The 14,418-nt window shown below is 34.3% G+C and overlaps 2 protein-coding genes across 2 annotated transcripts; one reads left to right on the top strand and one right to left on the bottom strand.

Moving 5' to 3' along the window:
• Positions 1-5,050: 5,050 nt before the first annotated feature.
• Positions 5,051-7,631, bottom strand: LOC109167118 (probable WRKY transcription factor 9). The gene is made up of 5 exons (XM_019316045.1): positions 7,392-7,631; positions 6,980-7,120; positions 6,507-6,866; positions 6,265-6,378; positions 5,051-5,706 (listed from the first exon to the last, which is right to left on the bottom strand). Exons 1-5 carry the CDS (start codon positions 7,572-7,574, stop codon positions 5,131-5,133), a joined length of 1,374 nt encoding a protein of 457 aa, XP_019171590.1. The 5' UTR covers positions 7,575-7,631; the 3' UTR covers positions 5,051-5,130.
• A 5,469-nt stretch (positions 7,632-13,100) lies between these two features.
• LOC109167124 (partner of Y14 and mago-like) lies at positions 13,101-14,384 on the top strand. Its single transcript, XM_019316060.1, has 4 exons — positions 13,101-13,403; positions 13,477-13,599; positions 13,683-13,850; positions 13,998-14,384. The coding sequence occupies exons 1-4, from the start codon at positions 13,197-13,199 to the stop codon at positions 14,145-14,147; spliced, it is 648 nt and encodes a 215-aa protein (XP_019171605.1). The 5' UTR covers positions 13,101-13,196; the 3' UTR covers positions 14,148-14,384.
• The last annotated feature ends 34 nt before the right edge of the window (positions 14,385-14,418 follow it).

Raw genomic sequence — 14,418 nt, forward strand, 5'->3', positions numbered from 1 at the left:
CTTCGAGCTCTTTTTGAAGCTCTTCCTTCGTCTTCTCCACAGCTGCTCTTGCCATTTTCGCGGCACCGTGACAACTCTCCTCTCGACTCTCGCAGACGACGCCATAGTTGTATTGGGCCCGCTAATAAACCCAATTGAAAGTCCGGAACAAATAAAGTGGCCCAAGGCCATAGTTATCATATTTGGGCCCCAAGGCTTAAGTACATATGTGAAATCAAGAAATATGAATAGCCCAATGGGCCCTTATAGAATATTGGCAATAGTTATGCTGTGCAATCGAATGCACCATGCGCATGGTGCATACGATGCAAAACGATGTCGTTTTGACTAAAAACGCGTGTTTCATTTATATAAAAAAAAAATCAGGTTTGATTCTTGGCAATAGCATTATTGTGGATATATAGTTATAAATTTATGGATATTTAGTTCATTCATTGTAGATATTACTTCATTCATTCACTGTGGATATATAGTTATGAATTTATAGATATATTGTGGATTTTTACTTCATTCATTCACTGTGGATATATAGTTATGAATTTGTGGATATATAGTTATGAATTTATGGATATATAAAAATGTTATTGTCAGGAATCGAATCTGATTTCTCTTTTAAGTGGGATGCGCGTTTTTTAACCAAAACAACATCGTTTTGCATCGTATGCACCATGCGCATGGTGCATTCGGTTGCACAGCATAATTTGCGGAATATTGGGCATCTGGTCCAATAAAACAAATCTATAGAGTTGTCCAAGCCTATATATTAAACATGCGCTTGAGACCATTATTAAAAACATGGCAAATTATATCGTGTACCGTGGTGCATAATCGATTATGCACCGCGCTTCAAATTCAAAATGATGTCGTTTTGTCTAATGAAAAGAAACGGCGTCGTTTTGCGCCGTTCCGTAAAAAAGTAACTCTGTTATTCAGTTTCATTTTGTATACATTGCAGTTTCAGTTCAACACAACTACAGTTTCATTCGACATTTATATACTCAAACTAGTTTTTTACGCGCATTGCGCGATTGAGATAATGCCCAATGTTTTTTTTTTAAAAAAAAATAAGTACTTTAAAGTATATTAAGGCAAGATTATATTGAAATTGTTCGTGCATAGATAATTGAAGGTTGAATTTGCGTATTTAAATAGGTAATCCTTCTCCCAAAGGTTGAGTCCCCAACCCCAAGGGCCCCCCCCACACTCTGACCCGACAAAGCATTGTGGGAAGTTGTAAATCACGGTGACTCAATGGTTCAGCAGACAGGACCAAATGCCGTTGCGAACAAGAAATCTGCCCACTTTGGACATAATTCCCGCATTGCCGCCGCCGAGGTTCAAACCTTGGTCTCTTCTCCCAAATACTGCCCACTAAACCATTGAGCTAAGCCCGTGCGGGTTAAATAGGTAATTCTAAGTTTACAAATGCAAGATAATATAGTTAATATTGATTATAATTGTCAATAAAATAATTGTATAGGTATGGTTGAAACCAAATGCGGGACATAAGGGAGAACAAATAAAAATTAGGGCATAAAATATTAAATATATACTAATATTGTTTGAGGAGATTTTGACATTAGGATTTGTGGTTAAGTTCTATTAAGACTTTAATATTAGAATTAGATTAATGGTGTAATTATAATTCTATATTAGACGTTAATATTAGAATTAGACTAACGGTGAATTAACGGTATTTAACGAAAAAGTTAAATGGATAATCATATAATTAAGGATAAATTAGAAAAACTTTTAAAAAAATTAAAACCTGAACAATTTGAATCATTCATTTGATTTAATAATTTGGCGGTCATTTTTTCTACCCAATGTTAATAATTAAATAAATTCGTTGGTCAAATCCGCTAATATAATCCGCTAACTGCTGATTGTCAAACAAGGACATTGCAAGGTAGTTCTCACTTCAATTTGTTGTGTGATTTGAATACTCTCTTTGTCACAAAATCTCTCAAGTAGTTAATATGGTTGACTTTATTAATTATATATTTTTTTTTATTTTTTTCATGGTATTAATAAAATACTTGGTAAATAAATATATAGCATTATTTTGTATTATAACTTTGATATTTAATTAGAAAAATAGTGCACAAAAAAGATAATAGACAATGTAGTGAATATAATCAATTGATGAATTTGAATGTAAAAATTTTTACATTTGAGAAAAATAAAGACAATATAACTAATGAAAATATTTCTCTTAATTAATTAATTGATAATGAATAATTTTTTTTTACTGAATTAAGACATTGTAAGGACAATGTAGCGAATATAATCAATTAATAAATTTGAATATAAAGAATTTTTATATTGTAGAAAAATAAAGACAATATAACTAATACAATTATTTCTCTTATTTAATTTATTGATAATGAATAATTTTTTTTGAATAAAGGCATTATGGACATATAACTAATTTTTTGTTGTAGCTACTAAATTATTATTTATATAATTTAATAAGAGTAAAATAGAGTACTAATTATGCCAACTTTGATTGGGATGAGGTTCGAACCTAAGACCTTTTTTTATTTATTGAAATCAATGAGTAAGTTAACGGTGAACTAACGGCAATTCTTAAAAGAGTACTAATTATGCCAACTTTGATTGGGATGAGGTTCGAACCTAAGACCTTTTTTTATTTATTGAAATCAATGAGTAAGTTAACGATGAACTAACGGCAATTCTTAAAATTTTAACGGAATTAGTAACGGTGTGTGGGTATTTTAGGAAATTTTAGTGTAAAATTTAAATCTTATCAATATTTTAATCAATCTGAGCCATTCATTTGATTAAAATCTGTGACCGCCATTTTTTCTACCCATTATAGGTCTAACTCTCTTGGGCTCTTATTAGTATATATATATAGTAGATATGTAAAAATTTTATTTAATTTTATTTTATATACACTATAGTTTCATTAAAACACAACTACATGATCATTTCGATATAACTACAACTTCATTGCACAATATACACTCAAATATGTGAAATGTTATTCAGTTTCATTTTATATACACTGCAGTTTTATTTCACCACAATTACAGTATCATTTTGATATAACTGCAGTTTCATTTGATAATATATAAAATAATATGTGATGCAGTGTCAGTTTAGATACACTGTAGTTTCAGTTGGTAATTAACACACCAAAAAATGCGCGCTCCGTTACTGTTAACGGCGCGCTGTTTCTCTACTTGAAGAAACGGCGCCGTTTTGATCGAGGTGTATGTGCACCGCGGTCCACGATATAACCACCGTAAAAACATTACTGCCCACGCATGGATCCATCACTGCACCATTGCAAATTGCTAAATTTTATTTAAAGGAGGAGCAGCAAAGCTTGTAGAACACATGCCCAAGTTAAAGTCAACCTTCAGGTAGAAGAAGTGGTAGCACAAGTGGAGGTTTGGTGTTCGAAACCTAAAATCAACAAATAATTCCAAATAGAAATGATGAAGGAGATGCCTTGAAGGAAAATTAAAGGTCAAGTGTTCAAAATCTAATCCATGAAAAATAAAATGAAGTAGCAAAGGAGGTAGAAGATTTCAAAAGTAGGAGTGATAGCTAGGCTACATTGTTCGTAATATTTTCATTTTTTCATTTATTTTGTTAATTTATTTTTCCAAATCTGCGGCTACAACTATTCATTACGGAGTCTTACATTTTGACAGGACGGCTTAAGGCTACAATTATCATACAACTTAGCCCCAAATTAAAGTGTTATTAATTGTTAAGCTGAAGGCAAGCACTAGTCTAGTATTATCAATGTAGTAGCTAGCTAGGGTGGTCTTTATATGATAGGGTAAGAATTTGGAGACTTTTATTGTGAAATTTGATAGAATAATTATACTAATTTCTTCTATCTCGCCGTACAATTACAATTTACAAGGATATATATATATATATATATATATATATATATATATATATATATATATATATATATATATCATGCATATGCAAGAACCAAGCAAAAAAAAAAAAAATAGAAATAATAATTTTATTCTTTTAATTTTTATGCTAAAGGCCTTGTGATCGAGCAGATTGTGACTCTCCCCCCAAATAGAAGGTCACATGTTCAAACCCAGTGGGGGCATTGATGTTGATTGTTTTTTTCTTTTTTTGGGCGACAAGAAAAATTCACAGCCACAAGTATGTTCATTATGTTGTTTCATTTCATCTTTTTTTTTTTTTTTTTTTTTTAGTTGAGGGGATAAGCATCACTCCTATGCAATATATAGCCCGTAAACCATATGGGGAGAAAACTAAAATGCACTAAGAAAATTATGTGTGACGAACCGATCAAAAAGGTGTTGGTAAGAATGACCAAACTCGTTATATTCTACCCACTCAATCACCCTTTCAAGGACCATTGGTTGTGTCTTTGCACTTGAAGAAGAGAAATTAAAAACAAAAAAAAACTTGATCCTGTTGTCAATTAATGTGCAATGAATGCAGCTTTAATATTGAACAGAAAAAAGTTGACTAAGGTAGGAGAACATGGAAATTCCATTAGTTATATATATCACAGTATACAATATAAACAAGACCTATTATATTGCTTGTCTTCTTTTGATACAGTCAAGAACTCACATGGAGCCTGCCTCAGACAACAGTAAAATAACTAGTTGACTGGGATTTATTCCTTTTTTTATAAACGAAAATTTTATAAATCCCCCAGAAAACAAGATCTAAGCATATCTAAGTGAGGATACTTCGGATCTAAATTAAAAACCCGCAGAAAAATTCTACAATATTGATCAACATCAATACCTTTTGTACAGAATACAAATGCTTTTACTTTTAAGGTTGTACCATAGTAATTAAGGGCAACCACTGCTGGAAATTATGGAATTTCTCACCATTTGAAAGTGACCTTAAATTAAGTCGAAAGTAAAAAGTGGTGGGAAATAGTAACAAAAGTTTTTCCCAATACTAAAAGTGATCGGAACAAGCCTTTCCACATTTAAAATCACTTTCAGGTGGTCGGAAATTTCATAATTTTCAGCAGTGAATAATTAACGTTACTTGGTATACCTTAAAAGCATACATAATTGTACCCGGTACAAAAGACATCGATAATGCTAACTTAATCATCTGCTAGATATTAGTTAACTAGGATGGCGGCTTATCTTTATTAATGAATGATGAAATGGCAGCGGCGACAGCATTCCTAAACTTAGGATCAGCGGCAATGGCGGTCACATTTTCAACTAGTTTCTGTTTATCATTCTCTGCGGCGTTCCCAGATTGAAGATGGCCGCCATCAAAATTGCTTGCTAGTCTTTGCATCATCCAAGACGAATATTGACCCATTTGTCCCTGCAGTTTGGGCAATGAGGTTGAGGAGGAGCTAGCAGAAGAGGAAACGCCATCTTTGGTGAGGTCAAGAACGAGCCCTAATTTGGAAGAAGCTGCAGGATCATGGTGGAAAGTAGCTGCCATGGCGGAATTAGGGTTTATGTTTCTGACTAGGGTTGGGATGATGTTGTGGTGGTAGTTTGGGGCGTTGAGAAACGGTTGGTTTTGGGGAATAATTCCGATGTTGTTGGGAGAATCCAGAAACATGAAGGGGGCTGCTGTTGAAGCTGTTGATGCTGCCATGGCGGTTGCACCCACCGGAAGGGGATGGTTGTGTGTTCCTTCGTAGGTTGTGATTAATATAGACATGTCTTCTATGCATCTTTGAACCTATATGAATAATGAAAGACATGTTAACTAACTAATATATTAATCCATATGGTTACAAGTTTGACCCCTATAGGAGCAGTTTATTAGTCAACTTGAGTTAGTTAATTAACTGTGAACAATTTAGGCTGATTTTCTTATTCTTTGTTAGCTAGGATCCGAATGCCAAGTTTACCCAGTATATACCTCAGGGCTATGGTTTTAATTTCCTCGTCACTCAAAACAAATTATTAATCCAAGGATATAAAACATCAATATGTGATATATAGTCAGCACCCGCGCACAAGCACAAGCCCATTTTCAATTTTTTTGGGTGACGAGGGTAATTAAATTAGACTATATTGTCTATACTTGATCAGTCCGCACAAACCAAGAAGGTCAATAAGATATTTTTATTGGGAGTCGAACTTAGAACCAAAAAAATTAATAGGTGAAAGTTCTCCCAATTGTGGTGCAATTCTTTTTTATATCACCATGGTACTAAAACTCGAACCTATTGAATTAAGAAAAATTGTAGAATTAAATACCTGCTTCCTTGCATTCAAAAAAAAAAAAAAATACCTGCTTCCTTACAGGGCATCCCGGAGCTACCGTGCACCGATAATAGGCTCTTGGACAAGGATTTCCTTTAGCAATCTTTTGGCCATATTTTCTCCATTGACAACCATCATTCATCTAAACACCATAAGTTAGCAAAGCATAATTATTATTAAGCCTAATTAAACTCGTAATCTTCATATACAAGAATCACGCTCCACCCGGATACCTAAAATTTTAATTTAGGGTAATTAGATGGAACTTACGGTGGCAGATTCACAGCGAGCCCGGACCGAAACCCTAGGTTTTCTGACGTTGTGCTGAGAAATGGGGGGAATATTCTTGGCACTAAGCCCTGCAGCAAAGCTGCTGCTTCCATGGTGAATATTACCGTGTATCGACGGCGGCGGCGATGCCGGACTCTTCTGATCTCTTCCTTTCTCATGATCATCTGCGGCGGCGGTTTGCAGCGTGAGAGACAACCCTAATTCAGTATCACTAAAACTATTATTATTATTATCATGTTCCAGCTGTGCGGTTGGCGATGACGATGATGATGTCCTGTTCACCTCTTGACTAATCTTCTCTTCTTCCCCATTATTCACCCAAAGAAAATTGCTAGCGTCCTGATGAATATACATTCCCCCAAGAAATATTTAAAAAAAAAATAATTAAATAATTGAATTGATTATGCTACAAATTAAAGATTATATATTGCATGAATAAAGTTAATAATTACCTTTTTGTGATCGTTTTGGTGGACAAATATTGCAAGTTTGGTCTGCAGATCGAGGAAATCTTTCATTGTGTGCTCCACTGCCTCCCTCAACACCTTGTTCTCCTCTTTCATGCGTTTCATTTCCGATTGCAGCACTGTTATCTTTTCAAAAAACATTAAAATAAAATAATTAATCCAACATAATAAGAAAAACTTACATAATTGCTGGTAGCTAGCTCAGTTGGTTCAGTTCAATTCCTGTGTGGCAGATTGTGGATAAATACGCAGGATTAAGCCCCTCGTATAGTAGTGAGGGCTAAGTCACAGTAATTCATCTATCAACAATCTTATCAGACAGGACTGGGGATTTCGCCTTTTTTGTGGACAAGCTTAAGCAATCATGGAATCAAAGAGTAAAGATGGTGTGGTGTACCTCTTCTTCTGTCTTGGAATTTTTGGGCGACGGCGGCGAATCTCCTTTGTTTGCTTGTGATGATGATGATTTTCCGACAGGCTGCGGGGAATCTTGAGGAGATTCGTTGAGCTTCAAGGACAAATCGATATCCATATGGTCGTGATGAGAGCTTTCGTTGTTGTTGTTGTTGCAGGTGTTCATCTTAGGAATCTGCAGTTGTTGGAGCTAGCTATCAAGGTGATGATATATGAGGAATAATATTAGTTGAATTTCTTGAAATTAATTGTTTGGTGCTTTTGAGGCACCAAAGTCAATTCCTTCGTCTCCAGCAAGCGTAAGTGCACGTGTAAGTACGCTGCTTAATTTATTTCTTTTGACTTTTAGTTTATAATTAATCTCCATTCCTTAATTAATCCCCCTGTTTTTTTTGTTTTTTTTGTTTTTTTTTTAGTGGTGAAGTTAAACACGCAACTACTATCTGAAGGTGTATATTGAATTAATTTTGTTTCTGTGTAATAACTCGCAAATCGCATCAGAAAACTAATGTTATTCGTAATAGGAAGAACTCGTGTGACGGGACTCAATTGAAAATGTATTAACAAGAATCAAACCCGTGTTCTTAATATACGAGAATAATGTTCCATTCAATTGGCCACCCTTTTGGAACAATCCCTCCTTTCATATATACTCCGTATAGTATATAAGAATAGTATGCAGTTGTTAGCCCTAATACCACAATTAAATAAACTAATTAATGAATTTTAATTATATATGGAAGTTATTGTTTGAAGGTTTAGGGCTAGTTTGCTTGGTGATACTTTCAAGTCGTTAATGAAATGCATATATGTTGGTTGGTTGGTTGAGATTTTGAATTGAATTTGTTGAAGATTGAGTGTAGTGATTAATTAAGAAAGCAATAAAATAAAATAAATAAATAAATGAAGAAACATCATCCATTTATAGAAAGTGAGTCTTGTACGAAATCCCACAATGCTGAGGATGGGAGTGGCCCTTTGGGTCAGATCTTGAAATTGTCAACTTTTCAGACCTCACACACTTCCAGCTTCCACTCTTTCTCACCCACAAGGTTTCCTTTTTGGGTGTGACTTAAAAGGTTTTTTATCGTTAAATACAGTGATTAATTCTCTTACTGAGTTGTAGATGCCTTTAAGGGTAAGCTCAATCATTTGTAATAATATTTAAACCACACATGCGATATAATTATTTAAATCACACTAAAAATATCACGTATGATAAGTTTGATCAAGAAAGTGTTGGCAAGCCTGCACGAGTTTAGCTCAATAGTGTAAGCAGTATTTGGGAGAAGAGACCAAGATTTGAACCTCGACGGCAGCAATGTGAGATTATATCCAAATTAAAGTGGACAGATAGCAGTGTGGGGTTATATTCAAAGTAGACTGACCCTTTGTGCGCACTGACATTTGACTCTGTTTGATGAGCCATTGAGTCGTGGGGGAGCTCTTGATATTAGAGATTCAACCTTTTTTAGATAAGAAAGTGTTGGCAAGAATAGAATTCGTAAAAAACAAACAGTAATAGCTTAAAGTGCATGCATAATAGCTTAATTATAGAATTTTCTTTATTAAGTTTGAATTTGGTTTATGCATGTCGTCTTTGAATTGATTCAGCTGTTCTTTCTCCCCCTCCCTTAAAATATAGTAGTATTCAAAAAAAAAATGTCAAATTTGGAAATGACAAGCAAGCTATCTAAATCTCATCCTACTACCTTTAATAAAATAAATAAATTCCTCACTCCATCATATAATAATATTAATATTAATATTAATTAGTAATAGTCAACTATTCTGGCAGAGAGTAGCCATATGATTCAAGAAAACGACTCGATCTTCCTAAACTTCCGGTATTGTTTCGTCACGATGACAAGAAGAAGAATGAATATGATGGCAATTCGTAAGAATGTAATATTAATCTTATTAACTATATTTTTAAACAAAAATAATAATTAATATATTCCACATATATGAAGCATGATGGAGGAATTGTGATTGGATTTCTTGAGCAACCATTAATGTGCAATCCAACTATCAACTTAGACTTTTAGTTGAGATGGAGCATATGCTTCAATTTGATATCAGAGTTATGTTCAAATCTCAGCGCCATTCAATCAAAAAAAGAGACTAGCACATGCGCCAATTGAATCTATTGCGTCCAAGAAGTGGATGTTTGGGACTATCGGACCAATATAATCCTACATTAAATTAATTTTTAGGAATTGTACTCCAAAAATACAAGCTAGCAGTAACACTTGGTCTCTAAACGTGACTGCATCATACCCACATCAATTAGGGTTTTATTAGTGTTTTTACCCCTACAAAAGGAAATGTTACGTTGTATATATAAGAGATGGATTATATATGCTAATATGCATGCATGGTCCTATACTATATTAGAGTAGTAATAATTGCTACGTATGCATGCATGAGCTAAACTAAATTAAAGGTTGCCTATTTTGACAAAATTCACCAAATTTAGGCTTTAATTCGTTTTGGTCATGAATATCTATGGACCCAACTTGTTGAAATTTGATTCACACTATAGTTGCAATGTTGACAAATCAAGTCTAATGTTGTTAACATACCTATAATTTTTTAGTTGATAAAAGAAACTTGTAATTATTATCTGAAAGTGTACGTACGGAGTAAATCATGACTTTGTGTATTGATAATAAACGCTTGTGTCATTTGTGATGATTTTAGATTTTTAGTTAGTTTGTATGCGATATACACGTTAGTTAGTTTGGGTATTTATATATGTAAACCGGAAACGTATGTTAGTTTGTGTATGGCATTGAACAAATTCACGACTTTGCGTGTTGATAATATAAGCTTATGTCATTTGCGATGATTTTTTATAATTATATTTTAGGGGGGGAAATAATTAAAAAAAAATTGCATTTTTAATTTGGTCCGGCCTTCAGTTATATCCGTGATACAAACTTAGTCGCTGAGTTATATGCGTGACAATTTTTAATTTAACCCTTAAGTTATGCACGAAGTGATAATTTTAGTCCCTCGGGGACTATTTCTACCACCAATTTGTCAATGAATAAATTAAAGTGGCTAATTTGATTCTTTAAAGACTAAAATCGTTACTCCATGCATAACTTAAGGGTTAAAGATGATCATGCATAAAACTCAGGAACTAAGTTTGTACCACGAGTATAATTAAATGACTAAAAATACAATTTTCCCAAAAAATAACTTAACCCATCCGACTTTGTGAACTACTTTTGATCAATTGTTATGCTGCAAGGTGGACACGGTTCTATGTTCATAATTACTGAACTATATGTTCAGAATTATAAAGCTATATATTCATAATTATTGAACTCTATATTCACAATTACAGAACTCTATGTTCATAATTACTGAACTATATGTTCATAATTACTGAACTTCATATTCATAATTATTGAACTCTATATTCACAATTACTGAACTATATGTTCATAATTACTGAACTATATGTTCATAGTTATAAAGCTATATATTCATAATTTTTGAATTTCATATTCACAATTATTAGATCTCTATATTCATAATTACAAAATTATATGTTCTAATTATGTTCACAACTCTATGTTCATAATTATAGAATTATATGTTCATAATTTTTAAACTATATATTCATAATTATGAACAGTTTTAGAACCGTGTCCACCTTACAAAGTGGACACGGTTCCACAACATAATTTGCCACTTTTGATTGTGTGGGCAACTGGGCACTAGTGATAAAGTCAAACTTAAATGCTAAATTTGCAATCGTTATACCCTACCCCACATCGCACATAACACTGTGCGCCGCGCGCCTCCCAAAACGACGTCGTTTTGGGAGGCGCGGTAGGAAGTTATTGGGATTTTGTGCATTTGTTCACACAGTTATGTGTATTTGTTCATACAGTTATGTGTATTGGTTCATACAATTATGTACATTTTTTATACAATTATGTACATTCTTTTTATACAATTATGTACATCCGAATCAGAAAATTTGTGTGTATTATGTTAATAGTTGATGTGTATTATGTTAAAAGTTTATGTTTATTATGTATTATGTTAGATTATGTGTATTATCTTTCAAAAAGAGTATGTATATTTTGTTATATAATTATGTACGTTCATGTATACAATTATGTGTATTCTAGTATAACATTATGTACATTCTTGAACAGCGGGTTTTTTTTTAAAGAAAAAACTACTGCCATTCACTGGGGCGGGAAATTTCAAAAAAATAAATAAATTAAAACGACGTCGTTTTGCATCTGGGCGCATAGTGCAACGCGCGCCGTGGTGTAGGATATAAATTGCCCTAAATTTGGACTCTTTTAAAATAATTGTTGGATCCCATGAGAGAGGCCCATCACTATGGGCTCATGGTGCACTCTACAATAAAGCATGTGGGTGACCATGCATGTAGGAATGTGAATCAAATTGATGAGTTGATTTGATAAAATCATAAAACTTATAGGGTTAGGATTCAAAATTTAACCCCATAAAAATCAGCCAGTCCAATTAGACGGTTTACCTGTCCTGTTAGCCCAATTATCACCTATAAATTTTACAACTTGCTACAACTAACTAGTCTTAAATAGAACAATCGTTATGCTGTGCATCTGTATGCACCATGCATGGTGCATACGGATGCCAAAACGACGTCGTTTTATTAAAAAACGCGCGTCTCCCCTTTAAAAAAAATCCAGGTTCGATTCCCAGCAACAACATTATATTGTTCATTCATTCTGAAATTTTAGTTCATAGATTATGGAATTATAGTTCATTGATTATGGAATTATAGTTCATCGATTATGGAATTGTAGTTCATCGATTCTGAAATTTTAGTTTATAGATTATGGAATTTTAGTTCATTCATTCTGAAATTTTTAGTTCATAGATTAGATTATGGAATTATAGTTCATCGATTATGGAATTATAGTTCATCGATTATGGAATTATAGTTTATCGATTATGGAATTTTAGTTCATATGTTGTTGCTGGGAATCGAACCTGATTTTTTTTTTTTAAGGGGAGACGCGCATTTTATTAAAACGACGTCGTTTTTGCATCCGTATGCACCAATCCATATGCACCATACATGGTGCATACGGATGCACAGCATAATTTGCCTAAATAGAACGAGTTGGCTCGATTGTTATTCCTACATACATGAAAGGTGTCTTAATTCACGGGTTACCTGAACTAAGTAACACGTGTAAATATTAAAATTCAATATATTATAATACTAAATTAAAATATATATGGAGTATTTCGTTTTAAATTTAAAAAAAAATCTAATAATAAAATGATATACTTATAATTTTATACTCAACATAAATAACAAATTCTTCTTTATAAAAATCAATAATTTCATGGGTCTAAAAGGTGAAATTCCTTGTCCCGAGTTAAATCACATTGACTCAACTACGATTTAGATTGGAGGGTTTGGTGTTCACAAGGAACCACCCCCACAAAAGCATAATAATCCACATTAGGATTGTCAGGATTTGATCATGCATCCTTCAATGTAATATTTTTTCCGAAAAATCAATTGAGCTACCGTTGAGAGCAAAGGGTTGGAGATGCAACACGAGGATTTTGAGCTCTGATATTGAAGGGCCGCGTCATAATCGACATAGGAGGACAATATTGTCATTTCTCACGAAATGCTCTGCGACAGAAATTGCGGAAGATGATTGAGTGATCAAATGATTGTCGCTACTAAATCAGTCCTACTGTAAGGAGCAATCACCACTTCACTCTGGGCTCCGTGAAGCTGTGAGAATCAATGGCGAGCAGCGCCGCTAACAGCAGAGGAGGAGAAGAGGAAGAAGTGCGGCGGCTGGCGGCGGAGCATGGCAAAACCCTTAAAGAAGGCGAGCGAATCCTCGCCCCAACCCGGCGACCCGACGGGACTTCCCGCAAGCCTATCCGGATTAGGGCTGGCTATATTCCCCAGGAGGAAGTCGCCGTTTACCAATCCAAAGGCGCCCTAGTACGTATATACATACAGTGTGTGTTTCCGAGTGATTGATTGGTTTTCAGTTTTCTGATGGTGTCGATGGCAGTGGAGGAAGGAAATGGCGGCATTGCAGGAGGTGCCGCCGGGATATGATCCGGCGAGTGATGTTCCGAAAACCAAGTCGAAATCAGCTATGAGGAACGAAAGGAAGAAAGAAAAGCGCCTGCAGGTCAATCATTCATTATCTTAATACTGCTTCAATTGCTCTCCCATTTCTCATCTTCTTTGAAGCCTTAACATGACCTGTGACAGGCTGCACTTGAAAAGGGCAAAGATCCAGAAAATGCTGACATTTCTTCTGATGAAACACCAAATCATCTGTCAAACCAAGTGGAATCGGTTGCGTCTCAGATAAATGAGCTCACAATGGGAACTGAACTTCAGGATGTTGATAAAAAAATTCGAGCGCTTAAGAAAAAGGTAAACTCTCAAGTCTTAATTTCATGTAACCAACCCCCACTAGATTAGGATTAATGAATGCTTAATTGTGTTTTGGTGACATAACCTAGTCTTTTAAGTTTTCATTTAACCATGCAATACCAATAGTATGGGTTCGTTTTTGCTTAGATTCGGCTGACAGAAGCACAACAGCAGAAAACCAAGGAAAAGGATATGAAGCCAGAACAGCTTGAGAAGGTAGCTAAATTGGAAGATTGGCACAAAGAATTAAAGTTGTTGGAGGATAAAAGGACTCAACTTGCAGAATCAGCATCATGAATCTATAAGTTGTACTATAGGGTGAAGGAACTATGTATTCTTATTATTATTGATACATTATGTATCCCAACTTACGCTAAACTAATCCTAAGCCTTAAGAGCTCCTGTCCAAGAGCCGTTGGAAGAGGTAAATAACGAGTGGCCCCGTCAATCCCCAAGTTCTCACCCCTGCCGTTACACTATGTATCTTTATTTAACATTACTTTATAGCATACCCTGATTTCTTTTGCTGAAGGAGCTGTGGTTCATAGTACTGCAATTGGTGATATTT

Source organism: Ipomoea nil, unplaced genomic scaffold (assembly GCF_001879475.1).
Source record: "Ipomoea nil cultivar Tokyo-kokei standard unplaced genomic scaffold, Asagao_1.1 scaffold3147, whole genome shotgun sequence".
NCBI lineage: Eukaryota > Viridiplantae > Streptophyta > Magnoliopsida > Solanales > Convolvulaceae > Ipomoea > Ipomoea nil.